The sequence below is a fragment of the Somniosus microcephalus genome, chromosome 17 (genome assembly GCF_052327205.1).
Source record: "Somniosus microcephalus isolate GS21.2 chromosome 17, FLI_Smic_1.0, whole genome shotgun sequence".
Lineage (NCBI taxonomy): Eukaryota > Metazoa > Chordata > Chondrichthyes > Squaliformes > Somniosidae > Somniosus > Somniosus microcephalus.
This window is the reverse complement of record NC_141003.1, coordinates 26,342,744-26,365,884: the sequence shown is the minus strand read 5'-3', so window position 1 is coordinate 26,365,884 and position 23,141 is coordinate 26,342,744. Positions and strand designations below refer to the sequence as shown.

The 23,141-nt window shown below is 41.5% G+C and overlaps 1 protein-coding gene across 22 annotated transcripts in view; it reads right to left on the bottom strand.

The window, feature by feature from the left end:
- eps8a (EGFR pathway substrate 8a, signaling adaptor) overlaps positions 1–23,141 on the bottom strand; it is a 202,934-nt gene that overhangs the window by 12,890 nt on the left and 166,903 nt on the right. For 16 of the 22 annotated variants that reach the window (XM_086010103.1, XM_086010093.1, XM_086010091.1 and 13 more), the window contains 6 exons: positions 21,341–21,452; positions 9,746–9,892; positions 9,624–9,659; positions 7,566–7,589; positions 5,636–5,852; positions 3,891–4,071 (listed from right to left, as the gene is read on the bottom strand). In XM_086010103.1, coding sequence (XP_085866229.1) covers positions 3,891–4,071; positions 5,636–5,852; positions 7,566–7,589; positions 9,624–9,659; positions 9,746–9,892; positions 21,341–21,452 — 717 coding nt within the window. The remainder of the gene's footprint in view (positions 1–3,890; positions 4,072–5,635; positions 5,853–7,565; positions 7,590–9,623; positions 9,660–9,745; positions 9,893–21,340; positions 21,453–23,141) is intronic. The other 6 variants (XM_086010095.1, XM_086010100.1, XM_086010106.1 and 3 more) reach the window with 3 other exon arrangements.

Genomic DNA, 23,141 nt, shown 5'->3' with positions numbered 1-23,141 from the left:
CATAGACTTAGGTAGCAGTGGGGAAATTAAAAACCAGAGCGTGTCAGGAAGGGGCAGAAGGTATGGAGTAAAAGGTAAAGTAATAAAAAGGGCAAAAGCAGGAACTAAGTGTCACAAAACATATTTGAAAGTTCTCTATCTGAATGCACGTAGCATTCGTAACAAAATAGACGAGTTAATGGCACAAATAACTACATATGGGTATGATCTTGTGGCCATTACAGAAACATGGCTGCAGGGTGACAATGCCTGGGAATTAAACATACCAGGTTATTTAACGATCAGGAAGGACAGGCAGGAAGGAAGGGGAGGTGGGGTGGCTATGTTAATAAAGGAAGGAATCACTGTAATACAGAGAAATGATATTGGGTCAAAAGATCAGGATAATGAAACAGTTTGGGTGGAGGTAAGGAATAATAAGGGGAAAAAAACACTAGTGGGCGTAGTCTATAGGCCTCCGAACAGTTGCAACTCTGTTGGACGGAGTATCAATCAGGAAATAGTTGAGGCTTGTAATAAGGGAACATCTATAATTATGGGGGATTTTAACTATCATATTAATTGGACAAATCAAATTGGGCAGGGCTGCCTTGAGGATGAGTTCATTGAGTGTATTAGGGATGGGTTTCTTGAGCAGTATGTAACTGAACCGACCAGGGGGAAGCAACCTTAGATCTGGTCCTGTGTAACGAGACAGGATTAATTAAAAATGCCCTAGTAAAGGATCCCCTTGGAATGAGTGACCATAACATGGTTGAATTCCATATTCAATTAGAGGGTGAGAAGGTTGGATCTCAAACAAGCGTGCTAAGCTTGAACAAAGGAGACTATGAAGGTATGAGAGCGGAATTGAGTAGAGTGGATTGGGAAAATAGATTAAAGGGTAAGACGATACATGATCAGTGGTGTACATTTAAGGAGTTATTTTACAACTTCCAAAAAATATATATTCCACTGAGAAGAAAAGGGTGTAAAAGAAAAGACAGCCACCCGTGGCTAAGTAAAGAAATTAAGGATAGTATTCGACTAAAAACAAGGGCATATAAGGTAGCCAAATCTAGTGGGAGGATAGAGGATTGGGAAAACTTTAAAAGACAGCAAAAAATAACAAAAAGATTGATTAAGAAAGGGAAGATAGATTATGAAAGTAAATTAGCAAAAAATTAAAAACTCTTACTATCTGTTTTTATTAGTTATATAAAAAGAAAAAGGGTGGCTAAAGTAAATGTTGGTCCCTTAGAGGATGAGACTGGGAAATTAATGGTGGGAAATATGGAGATGGCAAAAACACAATGAATATTTTGTATCAGTCTTTACAGTAGAAGACACCAAGAATATCCCAACACTGGACAAACAGGGGGCTAAAGGGGGGGGGGAGGAGCTAAACACGATCAAAATCACTAAGGAAGTGGTACTCGGTAAAATAATGGGACTCAAGGTGGATAAATCCCCTGGACCTGATGGCTTACATCCTAGGGTCTTGAGGGAAGTGGCGGTAGGGATTGTGGATGCATTGGTAATAATTTTCCAAAACTCCCTGGACTCAGCAAAGGTCCCGGCAGACTGGAAAACTGCTAATGTAACACCCTTATTTAAAAAGGGCAGTAGACAGAAGGCTGGAAACTATAGACCGGTTAGCCTAACATCTGTGGTAGGTAAAATTTTGGAGTCCATTATTAAGGAGACAGTAACAGGACATTTGGATAATCATAATTTTATAGGACAAAGTCAGCATGGTTTTATGAAGGGGAAGTCATGTTTGACAAATTTGCTGGAGTTCTTTGAGGAAGTAACATATAGGGTGGATAAAGGGGAACCAGTGGACGTAGTGTATTTAGACTTCCAAAAGGCATTTGACAAGGTGCCACACAAAAGATTATTGCTCAAGATAAAAAATCACAGGATTGGGGGTAATATTCTGGCATGGATAGAGGGTTGGCTATCTAACAGAAGGCAGAGAGTTGGGATAAATGGTTCATTCTCAGAATGGCAATCAGTAACTAGTGGTGTTCCGCAGGGGTCGGTGCTGGGTCCCCAACTCTTTACAATCTATATTAACGATTTGGAGGAGGGGACCGAGTGCAACATATCAAAGTTTGCAGATGATACTAAGATGGGAGAGAAAGTAGTGAGTGAGGAGGACATAAAAAACCTGCAAGGGGACACAGACAGGCTAAGTAAGTGGGCAGAGATTTGGCAGATGGAATAAAATACTGGAAAGTGAGAGGTTATGCACTTTGGCAGGAAAAATCGTAGAGCAAGCTATTATCTTAATGGCAAGAAACTGGAAAGTACTGAAGTACAAAGGGATCTGGAGGTCCTGGTGCACAAAACTCAAAAGGTTAGTATGCAGGTGCAGCAAGTGATTAAGAAGGCCAATGGAATGTTGGCTTTCATTGCTAGGGGGATAGAATATAAAAATAGGGATGTATTGCTTCAGTTGTACAAGGTATTGGTGAGACCGCACCTGGAATACTACATACAGTTTTGGTGTCCATACTTAAGAAAAGACATACTTGCTCTCGAGTCAGTACAAAGAAGGTTCACTCGGTTAATCCTGGGGATGAGGGGATGGACGTATGAGGAGAGGTTGAGTAGATTGGGACTCTACTCATTGGAGTTCAGAAGAATGAGAGGCGATCTTATTGAAACATATAAGATTGTGAAGGGGTTGGATCGGGTGGATGCGGGGAGGATGTTCCCGATGATGGGTGAAACTAGAACTAGGGGGCATAGTCTTCGAATAAGGGGCTGCTCTTTCAAAACTGAGATGAGGAGGAACGACTTCACTCAGAGGGTGGTAGGTCCATGGAATATGCTGCCCCAAAAAGCTGTAGAAGCTACATCATTACATAAATTTAAAACAGAAATAGACAGTTTCCTAGAAGTAAAGGGAATTAAGGGTTACGGGGAGCGGGCAGGAATTTGGAAGAGTCTAGGTTCGGATCGGACATGGCCCTGTGGGTAGCGGAGCGGGCCCAGGGGCCGTGTAGCCTGATCCTGCTCCTATTTCGTGTGTCTAATTATGTTAGATTCAGGAGATGGTTCTGTGATAGTAGATTGGCGGTTAGGATCAGATCAGCCATGATCTTATTAAATGGTGGAGCAGGCTCGAGGGGCCGATTGGCCTACTCCTGCTCCTATTTCTTATGTTCTTATGTTGTGAATTTTCTCCCGGATTATTGTTTCTAAAAACTTCCCCACCACAGACGTTAAACTGACTGGCCTACAATTGCCAGGTTTATCCCTTTCCCTTTTTTTGAACAAAAAGGTGTAACATTTGCAATCCTCCAGCCCTCTGGCACCACCCCTGTATCTGAGGAGGATTGAAAGATTGTGGCCAGTACCTCCACAATTTCTACCCTTACTTGCCTCAGCAACCTAGGATGCATCCCATCCAGACCAAGTGAATTATGCACTTTAAGTACTGCCAACCTTTCTAGTACTTCCTCTTTATCTTATTTTTTTTTATCTCATTCAGTATCCTGGTAACTGCCTCATTTACCATAGCTTTGGCAAAATCCTCTTACTTGGTAAGCAGTGATGCAAAGTACTCATTTCGAATCTCAGCCATGCATTCTGCCTCCACCAATAGATCTCCATTTTGGTCCCTGATCGGCCACACCGCTCCTGACAAACCTTTTACTGTTAATATGCCTACAGAAGACTTTTGGATTTGTTTTTATATTAGCCATTGTAATAAAATACCACAGCTTGTTGGGATACTTTACCAAGACTATACAACTCATTCTATTTGCTTCAACAGGCAAATTTCTCCATTCATAAATATAAATCTGGATTAACAAACAGCAGTACTTCTAGTTCACTAATTTTGTTTCATGGAGTTGGATCATTTTTGTACTTGATGTTTGATTCTGATGTGTACTTACACAGCATTAAATCCCTTAGACCGTAACCATTCTGCTACTTCCTCTGGGGATGAATCATAGGAAATGCCAACTGTCGAACTGTTGCTTCGCAACACTTGGAATTTTTTCTGAGCATGACTACGTCCAATTGTAAGTCTATGTGCCAGCTCATCCTGCACTTCTTCCATATGGGATTTCCGGCCTATAGTCAAAGAGTTTTACAGAAAACATCTTCGATAAGATTCCGTAACCTTCCAGAAGCAATGCGGCTCTTAATACCTTTGAAAATGCGAACTTTAAAAAAAATTGCAATACTGTACAATGATTTCAATGATGATTTAAAATAATTGCTCTCAAGTAGGATTTTACCTCAGCTGGTCTGCCTTGCACAATGAAATTTCACTGAGCAGCAGGTACAGATTTGAACATTGAAGAGATTTTGAACACACTCCTGAAAGTGTAACTCAGTTATTGGCCATACATGTTAGCAAAAAAAAAAAGCCCATCATTGCTGCTTACAGTACCAAAAGACCCAAAAAACACCAAGGAAAGGACATGGTGATGCAAATACTACAAAGAGGCAGCTGCCATCTTCACATCTGTTGTCAGGAGGGAGGAGGAGGAGTCTTGTTACACATCATAGCACTACACAGAAACTGCAGCACAGAAACAGGACATCTGGCCCAACTGGTCCCTGCTGGTGTTTATGCTCCTCATGAGCCTCCTCCCACCCTAATTCATTTAACTCTTATCAATATATCTTTCTATTCCTTTCTCCCTCATGTATTTATCTAGCTTTCCCTTAAATGCATTTATGATATTCGCCTTAACTACGCATTGTGGTAGCAAATTCCACATTCTAACCACTCTCTGGGTAAAGAAGTTGCTCCTGAATTCCTTATTGGATTTATTCTTCTATTTATGGCCCTTAGTTTTGGACTCCATGCAAGTGGAAACATCATCTTGAAATTTACCCATTGAACCCCTTCATAATTTTAAACATCAGCAAGAACTGGAAGTAGCAATTTCTTGACAATAATAATTGCCATACCAAATCCACTGAACATGAACAACTGCTGTAAAGACTTCATCACAGATGCTGAGAATTTAATGTTAGAAAATATGGGCTGAAGCCTCATCTCTAACTGCACAAAAAAGCTAAAAGGTCCTTGGCACTCAAATTCAAAGCACAGTCACAAGAACATCATGGGACTGATTTAACAATAATTGCACGGACCCTTGACTCTAAATACCTAAAACGCCAGGCATGTTCTTTTAACTTTAAATTCTAAATACCAAATAATAACCATTTTGTCTTGAAGTCAACCAAAAGGGTGGAAGTTACACTGCAACCACAAAGTCCTCTTAACAAAATAATTAATTAAACTCTAATATGGGAAGGTTATTGAACATTAAATAGCCACAAACAAAATGATTGCTCTGTGGTGATTTTAACTTGGCCTAGTTTTTGAGATTGATCTGGAAGTGGTATTTGATGTTTCAATAAATGGAAATGCCTTTTAAATGGGTTGATCTAAAGCAAACTCGAGGACTTGTGACCAACTGCTTCATGGAGCAGTACATCAATGCACTTGCAAATAGTATCAGATTTTCTGGTTATCAATGGTTTACAAACATTGCATTTTTAAAAAACATTTTGCATATTCAGACCTTCTGAATGGATAATTACATGTATAAGAACATAATTATTTGTTCGACTAAATAATGAGGATGGAACTGAACTTGACTCTGCTTCTCCAACTTACGGCTCAGTAGTGCGTGCCCATCCCTCTGAACATCCTTTTGTGCACCAGTGCTCTCAATAGAACTGCTACTGTTCTGACGACTGACACTCCTAGAAGATCCTTTAAATATACCACCTGCAAATGAGGACGTAGGGGAGGCAGAGATCTGTGCTGGTGGGGGTGAAGGAGCAGGAGGTATTGAAACGGGAGGTCTTGCAATGTAATCCAACTTCTGTTTCTGTAGATGAGAACGATTATAATTATTTTCCCCCAAAATGAAAAGATTTAGCAAATAACTACAATCTAAAAAAACTTTAATGGGAAACTTCTTGGATTATAGGGCTACAAATAATCCATTAACTGTTATCATAAGGAACAGTGGTAGCTAGGATGTGAGATCCAAAGGTAAGATTTAGTAAAACTGAAAATGGTTCAAAAATAATGAAGGCCAGTGTTAGCATTTCTAGCCAGCTACACTGATCTGGAAAACAATGAAACCATCCCATAATTGTCCAGCACATCTTTTTCAATAAATATTCTCTCCTCACCATGGGGTGATTTCCTAATTTTTTATCAAGCTTGAATGCAACATGTAGCAATCGAGAATTTAAAAAAACATCCAACTCCCTCTAACTGCAGTATTTTCTGTTGCCTGGGAAGAAAAACTACACTGGATCAAGGAGCACCCTCAGTAACCACAACTTGCATTTATATAGCACGTTTAACGTAGTAAAATGTCCCAAAGCATTTCACAGGAACATTATTAAATAAAATTCGGCATCAAGCCACATAAGGAGATATTCGGACAGGTGACCAAAAGCGTCTTAAAGGAAGAGTAGCATAAGAAAAGCCAAGTTCAAAGCAAATTGAAAATTCATACACTGAGAAGTAAACAACTCCAAGCAGAAATTTAACTGGGCACCATTGTACTTGTCTTTATGGTACTGCAATGTTTTACTGATCCAAAGTTTATAATTGCATTAACATGCAAATCAAGGGGGGAAATAAACAAATCATAGACAGCAGCCTTCTCCAAACGTTACAATTTTCAAATCTTTACTATAGGTGGAGGCAGTTTAGAACTTGATTAAGTGAGCGCACAGTACACATTGTATATTTAGGTGCTCAATCGCACACCTTTTTAATGAGAGTACATATTTCCATACATAGTTTAATTAAGTCACTGCGCATACTGAATGAATGGTGCCTGGGACGGGAACGTATCACTGCATCTGGCTGCTTGCACTAAGAGCAATGCAGGTTGGGGGGGGGGGGGGGGGTGGTTTGGTGGTAAGACAGCTTGTATGCCTCTAGATTCGAAGGTTAATTAGGGTTGGGGACAGCAGGGAGTAGCCCTGTGTACTGCCAGTCATGTTGTTTTGAGTTGGTACCACTCATGGTTGGTGGACAAGTTGCTGCACTGAAGGGATAGTTTGTGTTGTGAGCTCCCTCTTCAAAAGATATCCTATCCGCTCTTGACTTCTTGGGGTGGGGGTTCGTATGCCACATGCCAACATTCCAAGATATTTCTGAAATACCAAGATGCCCAAACACAGAGTGACTTTGGTCCGAGTGCATCAGGCTGGAACAGCAACCCAGTGTCCCCAACACCACAAAAGACCTAAAAATACAGAACCCAGTTCAGATTGCTGCCTAAAACCAGACTCCAAATAATGTGTTTTACAGGCCATTTTAAAGTTAACAGACTGATAAAAGAACAAAGCAGTTAATCAACATGTGAGTTAGCCGTGTGCCAAAGATGTAAACACATCTGTAGTCAGGATTAAAAGAAGTTAATCACTGGCAGAAAGGATTAGCAGACATACTTAACGATTCAAATTCAAATGAAACTATATTTGCTAACATTTTCACAATATTGAAACAGGGTTTACCCTTCAGAACACAATCCCATTCTTGAATGCCATGAGCACAAGCAGAACATACAAATTACCTCAGATAGTTCTCCAAGTAATTGCTGTCAGCAAGTGTTTGATGCCAATGAGAACCAAAACAAAATAAAGGCATGAAGTGAAGATAAATGCATAAACTTAAGTAATGATAAACTACTCTAGTTCACATGACAGCAGTGATGGAGGGAAATGTTTCATCATGTTTGCTCATGAATTATCCAACATCAGAACATGCGCAGCAAATATTCAGATATGGAAATGTAGGTAACACAGCAAGCTGCAGTTCCAGGTTTGAAAGCAGGTAGCTAATGTACATGGAGACTCATGTGTGCTGTGTGAAGAGATGTTTAGTGTAGTCTGGACTAAAAGTGTATTCTGGGTTTACAAATCCACGTCATAGCACCATTGGAATGTTTATCTTGAACCAAACTGCACGTCTGCTCAACATTACACATCTGCATTCAGTCATTGCAGACTACTTGCAAAGTACGCAATAGTAGCACCGATAGCAGTAGTGCCACATGTTGCTAAACTATTCCACTAATCTGGAAGAATTTGAACCAAAGCTCTAGTTGAAGAATTTTTTTAATGAGTTAATTATTAGAAATAGGTAAGAGGTGGGAACAGGGCAACATTACTGTATTTGAGAGAAGAAAATACGTAACACAGTATTTACAAAACTTGACTTGTGTGAATGCTAAATCAGCCTTTCATGGAAAGCTATAGAGAAGACATTACTAATTAACTCCATGCTGCCCCATTTTAAGCCCTGCTGCTAACCTAAGCTGTATTTTACAGGCCCAGGCCTCACACCAGTGCCACCTGACTGGGGCTCAATAGGTTACAGAAATGTCTGCTAGCCATTAATAAATGGTACAGACAATGCCTGGACCCATAATAGGTGGAATAGTTATCCTTTGTCTAGACCAGTCGACGCACACACGGTCAAAGATTTGAGATTTACACTGTGGATTGAAGTGCCTAAATTGCTTTGACCTTAAATTTATAATTTAAGATCCATTATCCATCTAAACTGTATTATACATACTAAATCAATTACTGGCGTCATGCATGGCCCATGGCCGTAAGGGCTGGAACAACATTTTGCACCTAAGTAACTTTCTTTCAGCAATTTTAATTAAAAACCTTCTAAATGAAGAAATGGTCAGTGGTTCTTCTAATTCAGTTGCACACTTGAGCTTGTAGTTTGGAAGTTAATGAGTGGAAATCCAGTATGCCATGTTATGCCTGACTGCACTTCTTCAAAGGAGCTTTGCGAATGGTTGCGCTGAGAATGTTTCAAAACTTAGTTAAATTGAAATTTAAAATCAGGGCCAAACACATTAGGTAGTGTGGATCATGCACATGGGACTTCCTCTTTTACAAAAAGAACTTTTAAAAAATCACTGTTCAACCAGGGATATCACTCCAAATGCAAACTTAATACTCAACACCTGTACTGTTTGTTGAGTAGTCATTCAATACATCTTCAGTGCAACACGACTGAAACTGCATCAATGACACCAGCACACGACAGACTCAAAGGAAAATGTAGCCTAAAATTAAGCGCAGCTTAATTTAATTAGACTTCCAACACCCTTGGCCTGGCTTCCGACAGCAGTGAAGTGTTTTTTTTTCTCCCCACTTATCAATTTACATGTTTTGTCTTTTTACATCCACTTACACCATATGTCATTTCCCCATTCAAACAGGTAATCTGTTCTTGGTTAAAGTCTCTGCCACTCGACTTAGCTACAAAACCTTTCCTCCTTCTCCAATGGGATCCCATGACCAGGAATCCACTATTGGAGAAACTGTACCAAAACTATTATCCCACCATTCTGCGGCACAGCACACTGGAGTAATAACATGTTGTACTACCTTTAATGACCCTTTATTCCATTCAAATTAAGTAAAAAGGTAGTGGAGGCCAACTGCAATCATATTATTAGCTAAAGAAATCAGGCCAAAGGTGACAGCTAAGAACGTAACTTGGGAAGCTTCTACAGAATTCTTTTAGCTAGAGGACCAGGAAGGATCCAATAAAAGATACTTGAGTTTGGGAAAATTCACTCATCCAGGGCAAACCATGGCCCTACCTTGAACAATTCAAATTCCTTCTTTGGCATCAACAGCTGCCGAAACAGTGGATAAAAATGTAGTTAGCTGGAGTATTTGAACAGCTGGGGAAGAAAAAAAACATACATAATATAGCATTTACCTGAATAGTCTGACTGTAAAGTCCTTCAGGCACTCCTTCACCAGACTCAGGAGGGTCTCTCATTAGATCCAGAATGTTGTTTGGCACATAGCCCAACATTCCACTATGGTTTTTCACTTTCCACCATTGTTTCCTGTCATCAATGATCTGTAGCAATGTAACATAATCATAGCAATATATTCCACAAAACTTGCACCAGGATAACACCATAATTCAAACATGCCCAGTTTAATATTTAAAAAACATAAGAAATAGGAGGAGTAGGTCATTCGGCCCCTCAAGCCTGCTTCGCTATTCAATAAGATCATGGCTGATCTTCTACCTCAACTCCACTTTCCTGCCCGATCCCCATATCCCTCAATTCCTATAATATCCAAAAATCTATCATTGTCTATCTTGAATATACTCAACGACTGAGCCTCCACAGCCCTCTGGGCTAGAGAATTCCAAAGATTCACCACCCTCTGAGTGAAGAAATTTCTCATCTCAGTCCTAAATGGCCAACCCCTTATTCTGAGACTGTGACCCCTGGTTCTAAACTCGCCAACCAGGGGAAACATCATCCCTGCATCCACCCGGTCAAGCCCTGTAAGAATTTTGTATGTTTCAATGAGATCATCTCTCATTCTTCTAAACTCCAGAGAATATAGGCCTAGTCTACTCAATCTCTCCTCATAGGACAATCCCCCCATCCCAGGAATCAGTCTGGTGAACCTTTGTTGCACTCCCTCTATGGCAAGTATATCCTTCCTTGGGCAAGGAGTCCAAAACTGTACACAATACGCCAGGTGTGGTCTCACCAGGGCCCTATATAATTGCAGTAAGATGTCTTTACTCAAATCCTCTTGTAATAAATGCTTTCTTAATTCCATGTTAGCTTTCAGTGATTTGTGTACAAGGATGCACAGGTCTTCTGAACACCAACATTTCCCAATCTCTCACCATTTAAAAAAACTCTGCTTTTCTATTTTTCCTACCAAAGTGGCTAACTTCACATTTCTCCACATTATATTCCATTTGCCATGATCTTGCTCACTCACTTAGCCTGTCTATATCCCCTTGAAGCCTCCTTGCATTCTCCTTACAACTTACATTCCCACCTAACTTTGTATCAGCAGCAAACTTGGATATATTACATTTGGTCCCCTCATCCAACTCATTGATATAGATTGTGAATAGCTGAGGCCCAAGCACTGATCCTTGCGGTACGCCACTAGTCATAGCCTGCCAACCCAAAAATGACCCATAGTTTTCTGTCTGCCAACCAATCCTCAATCCATGCTAGTATATTACCCCCAATCCCATGAGCCCTAATTTTGTTTAATAATCTCGTGTGGCACCTTATCGAATGCCTTCTGAAAATCCAAATACACCACATGCACTGGTTCCCCCTTATCTATTTTGTTAGTTACAACCTCAAAAAACTCCAACAGATTTGTCAAACACGATTTCCCTTTCATAAATCCGTGTCGACTCTGCCCAATCCTATTATTATTATTATTTTTTTTTTTTTTTATAAAGTGCCCTGTTACCACGTTCTTAATAGATTCTACCATTTTCCCGACTACTGATGTCAGGCTAACTGGTCTGCAGTTCCCCAATTTCTCTCTCACTCCTTTCTTAAATAGTGGGGTTACATTTGCTACCTTCCAATGCACAGGAACCGTTCTAGAACCTATGGAATTTTGGATGCCGACAACCAATGCACCAACTATCTCTATAGCCACCTCTTTCAAAACCTTAGGATGTAGGCCATCAGATCTAGGGGATTTATCAGCTTTCAGTCCCATTAATTTCTCCAGTACTTTTAAAAAAAACTAATATTAAATTTCTTTCAGTTCCTCATTCTCGCTCGACTCTTGGTTCTCCACTATTTCCGGGAGGTTTTTTGCATTTTCTTCCGTGAAGACAGACACAAAGTATGTTTAATTTCTCTGCCGTTTCCTTATTCCCCATTATAATTTCTCCTGTCTCAGCCTGTAAGGGACCCACATTTACTTTTGCTAATCTTTTCATTTTTACATACCTATAGAAGCTTTTACAGTCTGTTTTTATGTCTCTCGCTAGTTTACTTTCATATTCTATTTTCCCTTCCTTTATCAATTTCTTGGTCCTCTTTGCTGAATTCTAAAATCCTCCGAATCCTCAGACTTACTACTCTTTTTGGCAACATTATAAGCCTCTTGCTTTGATCTAATGCTATCTTTAACTTCTCATTAGCCACGGTTGGACCATTTTTCCTGGAGTTTTTGTGCCTTTAAGGAATGTATATTTGTTGTAAATCATGTATCAATTCTTTAAATGCTAGCTATTGCTTGTCTACCATCATACCTTTAAACGTAGTTTCCCAATCTACCTTAACCAACTCGCCCCTCATATCTATGTAGCTTGCTTTGTTTAGATTTAAGAACCTAGTTTCAGATTTAATTAAATCACTTTCGAACTGAATACAAAATTCTATCATATTGTGGTCACTCTTCCCTAAATGCCCCTTAACTGCAAGGTTATGAATTAACCCTTTCTCATTGCACAATACTAGATCTAAAATAGCCTGTTCTAGTTGGTTCCTCAACATACTGATCTAGAAAACTATCTTGTATACATTCCATGAATTTGTCCTCCACACTATTACTGCAAATTTGGTTTGCTCAGTCTATATGTAGATTAAAGTTCCCCATGATAACTGTATTACCCTTGTTACATGCGCCTCTAATTTCCCGATTTATACTCTGCCCTACATTACAACTACTGTTTGGGGGCCTATAAACAACTCCCACCAATGTTTTCTGCCCCTTGTTATTTCTTAGCTCCACCCAAACTGATTCCACTTCTTGATTTTCGGAGCTAAGATTCTTTCTCTCTGCTGTCTTTATCCCATCCTTTATCAGGGCTACCCCTCCTCCTTTTCCATTTTGCTTTTCTCTTCTAAAAGTTAAGTTTTGTGGAATATTTAGTTCCCAACCACGTCTCCGTAATGGCTATTAGATCAAACCAATTAATTTCTATCTGTGCTATTAATTCATCTATTTTGCTGGGAATGCTTCGCGCACTCATACTTTTTCCCTTATGCCCGATTACCTTGGTTACTCTCTCTCTCCCTTCCTGACCCACTCTGCTTATTTTTACCCAAAACTCTACTCTGCTCTAGAGCCTCGGCAGTTCACTTGCTGCTTTTAAATTTACTCTTTCCTGAATCCTCCCACCCCCTCTTCATTAGTTTAAAGCCCTGTCTACTGCCTTAGTTATTCGATTCGCCAAGACACTGGTTCCAGCCCAGTTCAAGTGGAGCCCGTCCCAACGGAACAGCTCCTTTTTCCCCCAGAACTGGTGCCAGTGCGCAATGAAGCAAAACCCCTGCCTCCCACACCACTCTCTGAGCCACGCATTTAACTCCTAATCTGCTTATCCCTATGCCAATTGGCACATGGCTCAGGTAACAATCCAGGGATTACTACCTTTGAGGTTCTGCGTTTTAATTTTGACCGTAGCTCCCCAAACTCTCAGCAGAACCTCATTCCTAGTTCTACCTATAGAAACATAGAAGATAGGAGCAAGAGTAGGCCATTCGGCCCCTTGAGCCTGTTCCGCCATTTAATGAGATCATCCAAATTCAGTACCCTGTCCCTGCTTTCTCCCCATATCCCTTGATCCCTTTAGCCTTAAGAAATATATCTAACTCCTTCTTGAATATATTTAATAAGTTGGCCTCAGCTGCCTTCTGTGGTAGAGAATTCCACAGGTTCACCACTCTGGGTGAAAAAAATTCCTCTTCATCTCAGTCCTAAATGGCTTACCCCTTATCCTTAGACTATGACCCCTGGTTCTGGACTCCCCCACCATTGGGAACATCGTTCCTGCATCTAGTCCTGTTAGAATTTTATAAGTTTCAATGAGATCCCCTCTCATTCTTCTAAACTCTAGCGAATACAAGCCTAATCAACTCAATCTCTCTTCATATGTCATTCCTGCCATCCCAGGTATCAGTCTGGTGAATCTTCGCTGCACTCCCTCCATGGCAAGAACATCCTTCCTCAGATAAGGCGACCAAAACTGCACACAATACTCAAGGTGTGGTCTCACCAAGGCCCTGTACAACTGCAGCAAGACATCCTTGCTCCTGTACTCGAATCCTCTCGCTGCGAAGGCCAACATACCATTTGCCTTCTTAACCGCCTGCTGCACCTGCATGCTTACCTTCAACGACTGGTGCACAAGGGCACCCAGGTCTCGTTGCACTTCCCCTTTTCCCAATCTATTGCCGTTCAGATAATAATCTGTCTTCCTGTTTTTGCCACCAAAGTGGATAACCTCGCATTTATCCACATTATACTGCATCTGCCATGCAGCTGCCCAATCACCCAGCCCGACAAAATCATACTGGAGTTTCTCTGTATTCTCCGCACAGCACACACGCTCATCCAGCTTTGGGTCGTCTGCAAACTTGGAGATATTACATCTAGTTCCCTCGTCTAGATCATTAATATATATTCTGAATAGCTGGGGTCCTAGCACCCATCCCTGCGGTACCCCACTAGTCACTGCTTGCCACTCGGAAAAAGACCCGTTTATTCCAACTCTTTGCTTCCTGTCTGCCAACCAGTTCTCTATCCAAGTCAGTACCTTACCCCCAATCCCATGTGCTTTAACTTTGCACGCCAATTTCTTATGCGGGACCTTACCAAAAGCCTTCTGAAAGTCCAAATACACCACATCCACTGGCTCTCCCTTATCTATTCTACCAGTTACATCCTCAAAAAATTCCAGTAGATTAGTCAGTCAAGCATGATTTACCTTTTGTAAATCCATGTTGACTTTGTCCGATCCCGTCACTGTTTTCCAAGTGCTCTGCTATTACATCTTTTATAATGGACTCTAGCATTTTCCCCACTACCGATGTCAGGCTTACTGGTCTATAATTCCCCGTTTTCTCTCTACCACCTTTTTTAAATAGTGGGGTTACATTAGCTACCCTCCAATCCATGGGAACTGTTCCAGAGTCTATAGAATTTTGGAAGATGACCAGCAATGCATCTACTATTTCTAGGGCCACTTCCTTAAGTACTCTAGGATGTAGATTATCAGGCCCTGGGGATTTATTGGCCTTCAATCCCGTCAATTTCCCTAATACCATTTCCCTACAAATACTGATTTCATTCAATTCCTCCCTGTCATTAGACCCTATGTTCCCCGAAATCTCTGGAAGGTTATTTGTGTCCTCCTTTGTGAAGACAGAATCAAAGTATGTATTTAATTGGTCTGCCATTTCTTTGTTCCCCATTATAAATTCCCCCGATTCTGACTGCAAGGGACCTACGCTTGACTTCACCAATCTTTTTCTCTTCACATATCTATAGAAGCTTTTACAGTCAGTTTTTATATTCCCTGCAAGCTTACTCTCATATTCTATTCACCCCCCCTCTTAATTAATCCCTTTGTCCTCCTTTGCTGAATCCTAAATTGCTCCCAATCCTCAGTTTTGCTGCTTTTTCTGGCCAATTTATATGTCCTCTCCTTGGATCTTATGCTATCCCTAATTTCCCTTGTTAGCCACGGTTGAGTTCCTACGTGGACCACGACAACTGGGTCCTCCCCTTCCCATTCCAAGTTCTTCTCCAGCTGAGAGATGTCTTTAACCCTGGCACCGGGCAGGCAACACAACCTTGAGAACTTCCGGTTGTGGCTGCAGAGAACAGTATCTATCACTCTGACTATACTAGCCCCTACCACAACTGCATTCCCTTTCACTCCCCCCCCACTTGAATGTCCTCCTGCACCATGGTCAGCTTGCTCATTCATCCTGCAGGCTTTCCCCTCATGCACACAGGCAGCAAGAACCTCATACCTGTTGGATAAGGACAAATTCCAAGGCTCCTCTAGCACTGCACCTGGGGTCCCCTTACCTGCCTGAGTTGCAGTCACACCCTCCTGTTCCTGACCACTAACCAGAACTGTACCACTACCTAACCTCAGGGATGTGACTGCCGCCTGGATCAAAGTGTCCAGGTAACTCTCCCCCTGCCTGATGCCCCGCAATGTCTGCACCTCCCACTCCAGCTCAAAAACTCTGAGCTGAAGTTCAAGATGCAGGTTCTTACTGCAAATGTGGTTGTCCGGGATCACAATGCTCTCCACAAACTCCCACATGCTGTAGTTGCGGCACACCACCTGCACTGCCATAAGAAATAGGAGCAGGAGTAGGCCAATCGGCCCCTCGAGCCTGCTCCGCCATTCAATAAGATCATGGCTGATCTGATCCTAACCGCCAATCCACTATTACAGAACCATCTCCTGAATCTAACAGAATTAGACACACGAAATAGGAGCAGGATCAGGCTACACGGCCCCTGGGCCCGCTCCGCTACCCACAGGGCCATGACCGATCCGAACCTAGACTCATGTCCAAATTCCTGCCCGCTCCCCGTAACCTTTAATTCCCTTTACTTCTAGGAAACTGTCTATTTCTGTTTTAAATTTATGTAATGATGTAGCTTCTACAGCTTTTAGGGGCAGCATATTCCATGGACCTACCACCCTCTGAGTGAAGTAGTTCCTCCTCATCTCAGTTTTGAAAGAGCAGCCCCTTATTCTAAGACTATGCCCCCTAGTTCTAGTTTCACCCATCACCGGGAACATCTTCCCTGCATCCACCCGATCCAACCCCTTCACAATCTTATATGTTTCAATAAGATCGCCTCTCATTCTTCTGAACTCCAATGAGTAGAGTCCCAATCTACTCAACCTCTCCTCATATGCCCATCCCCTCATCCCCGGGATTAACCGAGTGAACCTTCTTTGTATTGACTCGAGAGCAAGTATGTCCTTTCTTAAGTATGGACACCAAAACTGTACGCAGTATTCCAGGTGCGGTCTCACCAATACCTTGTACAACTGAAGCAATACCTCCCTATTTTTATATTCTATCCCCCTAGCAATGAAAGCCAACATTCCATTGGCCGCCTTAATCACTTGCTGCACCTGCATACTAACCTTTTGAGTTTCGTGCACCAGGACCCCCAGATCCCTTTGTACTTCATTACTTTCCAGTTTCTTGCCATTAAGATAATAACTTGCTCTACGATTTTTCCTGCCAAAGTGCATAACCTCACACTTTCCAGTATTGTATTCCATCTGCCAAATCTCTGCCCACTTACTTAGCCTGTCTATGTCCCCTTGCAGGTTTTTTATGTCCTCCTCACTCACTACTTGCCCTCCCATCTTAGTATCATCTGCAAACATTGATATGTTACACTCGGTCCCCTCCTCCAAATTGTTAATATAGATTGTAAAGAGTTGGGGACCCAGCACTGACCCCTGCGGAACACCACTAGTTACTGATTGCCAGTCTGAGAATGAACCATTTATCCCAACTCTCTGCCTTCTGTTAGATAGCCAATCCTCTATCCATGCCAGAATATTACCCCCAATCTCGTGATTTTTTATCTTAAGCAATAATCTTTTGTGTGGCACCTTGTCAAATGCCTTTTGGAAGTCTAAATACACTACGTCCACTGGTTCCCCTTTATCCACCCTATACGTTACCTCCTCAAAGAACTCCAGCAAATTTGTCAAACATGACTTCCCCTTCATTAAACCATGCTGACTTTGTCCTATTAAATTATGATTATCCAAATGTCCTGTTACTGTCTCCTTAATAATGGACTCCAAAATTTTACCTACCACAGATGTTAGGCTAACCGGTCTATAGTTTCCAGCCTTCTGTCTACTGCCCTTTTTAAATAAGGGTGTTACATTCGCAGTTTTCCAGTCTGCCGGGACCTTTGCCGAGTCCAGGGAGTTTTGGAAAATTACCAATGCAGCCACAATCCCTACCGCCACTTCCCTCAAGACCCTAGGATGTAAGCCATCAGGTCCAGGGGATTTATCCGCCTTGAGTCCCATTATTTTACCGAGTACCACTTCCTTAGTGATTTTGATCGTGTTTAGCTCCTCCCCCCCTTTAGCCCCCTGCTTGTCCAGTGTTGGGATATTCTTGGTGTCCTCTACTGTAAAGACTGATACAAAATATTCATTCAGTGTTTTTGCCATCTCCATATTTCCCACCATTAATTTCCCGGTCTCATCCTCTAAGGGACCAACATTTACTTTAGCCACCCTTTTTCTTTTTATATAACTATAAAAACTCTTACTATCTGTTTTTATATTTTTTGCTTATTTACTTTATCTATCTTCCCTTTCTTAATCAATCTTTTTGTTATTTTTTGCTGTCTTTTAAAGTTTTCCCAATCCTCTATCCTCCCACTAGATTTGGCTACCTTATATGCCCTTGTTTTTAGTCGAATACTATCCTTAATTTCTTTACTTAGCCATGGATGGCTGTCTTTTCTTTTACACCCTTTTCTTCTCAGTGGAATATATATTTTTTGGAAGTTGTAAAATAACTCCTTAAATGTACACCCCTGATCATGTATCGTCTTACCCTTTAATCTATTTTCCCAATCCACTCTACTCAATTCCGCTCTCATACCTTCATAGTCTCCTTTATTCAAGCTTAGCACGCTTGTTTGAGATCCAACCTTCTCACCCTCCAATTGAATATGGAATTCAACCATGTGATGGTCACTCATTCCAAGGGGATCCTTTACTAGGACATTTTTAATTAATCCCGTCTCGTTACACAGGACCAGATCTAAGGTTGCTTGCCCCCTGGTCGGTTCAGTTACATACTGCTCAAGAAACCCATCCCTAATACACTCAATGAACTCATCCTCAAGGCAGCCCTGCCCAATTTGATTTGTCCAATTAATATGATAGTTAAAATCCCCCATAATTATAGATGTTCCCTTATTACAAGCCTCAACTATTTCCTGATTGATACTCCGTCCAACAGAGTTGCAACTGTTCGGAGGCCTATAGACTACGCCCACTAGTGTTTTTTTCCCCTTATTATTCCTTACCTCCACCCAAACTGTTTCATTATCCTGATCTTTTGACCCAATATCATTTCTCTGTATTAGTGATTCCTTCCTTTATTAACATAGCCACCCCACCTCCCCTTCCTTCCTGCCTGTCCTTCCTGATCGTTAAATAACCTGGTATGTTTAATTCCCAGGCATTGTCACCCTGCAGCCATGTTTCTGTAATGGCCACAAGATCATACCCATATGTAGTTATTTGTGCCATTAACTCGTCTATTTTGTTACGAATGCTACGTGCATTCAGATAGAGAACTTTCAAAGATGTTTTGTGACACTTAGTTCCTGCTTTTGCCCTTTTTATTACTTTACCTTTTACTCCATACCTTCTGCCCCTTCCTGACACGCTCTGGTTTTAAATTTCCCCGCTGCTACCTAAGTCTATGACCTTCCAGGGACCCGGGTTCAAATCCGGCCTCGGGCGACTGTCTGTGTGGAGTTTGCACATTCTCCCCGTGTTTGCGTGGGTTTTCTCCGGGTGCTCCGGTTTCCTCCCACAGTTCAAAGATGTGCGGGTTAGGTTGATTGGCCATGACAAAAATTGGCCCTTAGTGTTAGGGGGGGGATTAAATACGTGGGGTTACGGTGATAGGACTTGGGTGGGATGGCTGTCGGTGTAGGGACTCGGTGTTAAGGTTTGGATGATCAGCCATGATCTCGTTGAATGGCAGAGCAGGCTCGAAGGGCCGAATGGCCTACTCCTGCTCCTATCTTCTGTGTTGTCATTTTTATTATTTGCTCTCTGGGAACCTCCCCCCCACTAGTTAGTTTAAAGCCCTCTCTACAGCCCTAGTTATATGATCCGCCAGGACTCTAGTCCCAGCACTGGCCAAGTGAAGCCCATCCCAATGGAACAGCTCCCTCCTGCCCCAATACTGGTGCCAGTGTCCCAGGAAGCAAAACCCATTTCTCCCACACCAGTCTTTGAGCTACGCATTTAACTCTCTAATTTTATTTGTCCTAGCCAAATTCGCTCGTGGCTCAGGTAATAATCCAGAGATTATTACCCTTGTGGTTCTGCTTTTTAATTTGGCCCCTAGATGCTCAAACTCCCTCAGCAGAACCTCCTTCCTTGTCCTATCTATGTCGTTGGTACCAACATGGACCACGACAACTGGATCCTCCCCCTCCCACTTTCTCTCCAGTCCAGAGGAGATGTCCTTAACCCTGGCACCGGGCAGGCAACACAGCCTTCGGGACTCTCGCTCTCGGCTGCAAAGAACTCTATCTATCCCCCTAACGATACTATCCCCTACCACTACAACATTTCTTTTAACTCCCCCCACTTGAATGGCCCCCTGCTCCACGGTGCTGTGGTCAGGTTGCTCATCCTCCCCGCAGTCCCTGTTCCCATCCTCACAGGGAGTAAGAGCCTCGAACCTGTTGGACAAGTGCAAGGGCTGCGGCTCCTCCAACACTACCTCCTGGATCCCCGTACCTGCCTCACTTCTAGTCACACCATCCTGACCCTGGCCACGGACTACATCTGAATTAATTAATCTAATTGGTGTGACTACCTCCTGATACACAGAGTCCAGGTAACTCTCCCCCTCCCTGATGTGTCTCAGTGTTTGAAGCTCGGACTCCAGCTCTTCAACACGGAGCCGGAGTTCCTCGAGCAGCCAACACTTACTGCAAATGTGATCACCGTGAGCATCAATGGTGTTCACCAGCTCCCACATATTGCAGCAGCAACACATCACCTGATCTCCCATTCTATGTAATTAATTAAATTTATTATTATTATATATCCTCTGCCCCGATTCTAGATGGTGAATATCACACCTTAGAAACTATAAACCAGAGATTTAAGCTTAAAAAGGACCTTGTTCTTTTTAATTAAATGTAATTAAATTTGTATTTAAATAACTTAGTTTACAGTTTAGTATCTTGACTGCTTACCTGATCTAGATTAAGTTATGGGAACTGAAATTAAATATCTACCTGTAACACAAAGTGTTATAAATCTCATCATTCATCAAGAAACTACTCGTGAAATAACGCTGGACGGCCAGCTGGTGGCGCAGTCCAAGGAGTATAAATACTCGGGCGTCGGCCCCAGCTTTCCAGGGACATTTTGTAAGACAATGAACTAGTGAAGTACAACTAGACCTCCATGTTCTGAAACAAGTTGATTAAAGCCTCGCTTTATACTCAAACCAAGTGTGTAGTGAGTGTTATTACATCACAAAGCACTACTCGTAGTGTCGGCAAAACACAACTCCTCCCCCCTCTTCACCGAATTCCCATTCTTTCCAAATTCCCAAATAAAACACTGTTTATGTGCACTCCGTTTAATGCCACTCTGTGCAGACCGCAAACATGCCTTACATTAAAGTGTACACCCATGCCTACATCTTTTCAGTTCTTTGTAGCAAACTAGAAGGTGGATTTCTTCCACTTGTAGCTCATGAGTTAAAATTACTGGGCACAATGCGAGTGAAGTAGAGTCAAGGAGGATTTATCTCCACACTACTCATGCATATAGGACTCAGATTTTCCATTGCATTGCTTTAAGCTGCAAAATATGCTGCAGTACCAAAGCACTAATGATACTGCTTATGCGTAACAAAGTTTGCACAGATATGGTTATCAAATACTATCTGCTCAAAGTCCAAAGCTAAACAAAATGCTGAAACACAGTGTGCAGGATTGGTCTCACCTCCAGCAGGTCATCTTTCATAACAGACAGTTCATTGTTGTTTCTTGCTACAAAATCATACTTTGATTTGGCAAATTTCTTAGGCTCCACGTTAATATGAGCTTCATAATTTCTTTTAAAAATAAAAATGAGAAATATCACATAAGTTGGAAAACATGGCTTTAAGTCATAATGATCATACACTAACAAAAGTGCCATAAACAGTAGGACATTAAACAACTTTATTGACAGCCATTTCAAGTTGTCATTGTTCATGTGGTTGTAACTTGTACAGAACTGATGCGGTGAACATGCAGTCTAATCCAACCCAACTCGAATCAGGTTTAATTTTGAAAAGTAGCAAGTGTAAAATATTCAAAATATTAACTGTCAATCTCCTGAAAAATAACTACTGAAATACAAATAGGACACCGATGAACTAGTATATAAAGGCACTTCAAAATTAGTTCACTCAGTACATATCACTACAGGAAACTCTCGTTTAAACAGCACCTAAAATATCCGGAATTCTCTATTAACCGGCAAAATTCTCACTCCGAAAAACCTCAATAACCGGAAATGTTGCCGAGTCCGAGTCTCCCGCGGTGGCCGAGTTAGTCAGTGGGGGTAGTTCTCCAAACTGCCACTACTCAGCTTCTTGGCGCTGTCGGGAGTCCGAACACCTCAATAACAGGAGTCTGACTCGTTGTTTGTTAATAGCCTCGGTAGATAACCCTCTCCGTCATCTGGAATTTTTAATCAACCGGCACCATCCCGGTACCGGATACCAGAGAGTTTCCTGTACTTGTTTGTCCTTAGTTTGGTAAATTTGTGTCAAAGGGCTAATTGGGCAGACAACATGCACGGTGTTCTCTCAATGCAACCTTCATGAAAATGAGACACTAGCTTTTAATTTGTGACCCAGATGGAATGAGAAGAGGCCAGTCAGTTTCTCAAGCCCACTCATTGCACAGATTTTACAATCTATACTAGTCATGGACTCTACCCCATCCATATCATCTCCTGACTTCTGAATGGAATAACTCCTGATCTACAACAGTAATCATTGCATCTCCAGGACATTCATCCCAACAACCCTACTATTGAGCATGGCCTCCAGCTGCACACACACCAACCACTGCATTCTATTCGGTATTTAACCATCAAGCTCTTTATAACTACCTGTATTAGTAATACAACTTACTTTACAAGGCATCAAAGCTATTTCACTATCAATAAAACAAGATATGAATGCAGAATAGTTTAGGATTTTCTAAACTTAAGTGACTCGTATGAAATGGACCAAAAAAAGGCAAAATCACTGAAAAAATCTCAAGCTGCACCTCTGCAACAAACTACAATTAGAAAGTATGTAGTTACATTTGAAGTGCTGATTATATTACCGGTGTACAATATGTAGATATTCAAAGATGAAGAATTTGAGGATCATGCAGCACAGCTGATTGAAGTAGAGAACAGTTCTACAGTGCTGGTACTAAACTGAAATTTGGAGCTAAACAGTTAACTTTTTTAATTCAATGGAAAACAAAAGAAACTGATCGTCAAAACCAAGTGTGATCTGTACAACAGAAGTTCAATGCCAATGCTGCAATGTTTAGTATGCCAGAGAGGTTATTTGTAAGCATTCAGTCCACTGCAAAAATGAAAATATTCAAGTTAAATTGAAGCCCTTTTTGCCAAATGTGTATCAACTAAATTACAAAGTACTATGGAAAGCAGTTTTGACTTTGCCTGAAACACACACAGAATCAGCATAACTTAGGAGACTCTGAAGCAGCCGCACAGAGAAATAGTTCAGGTT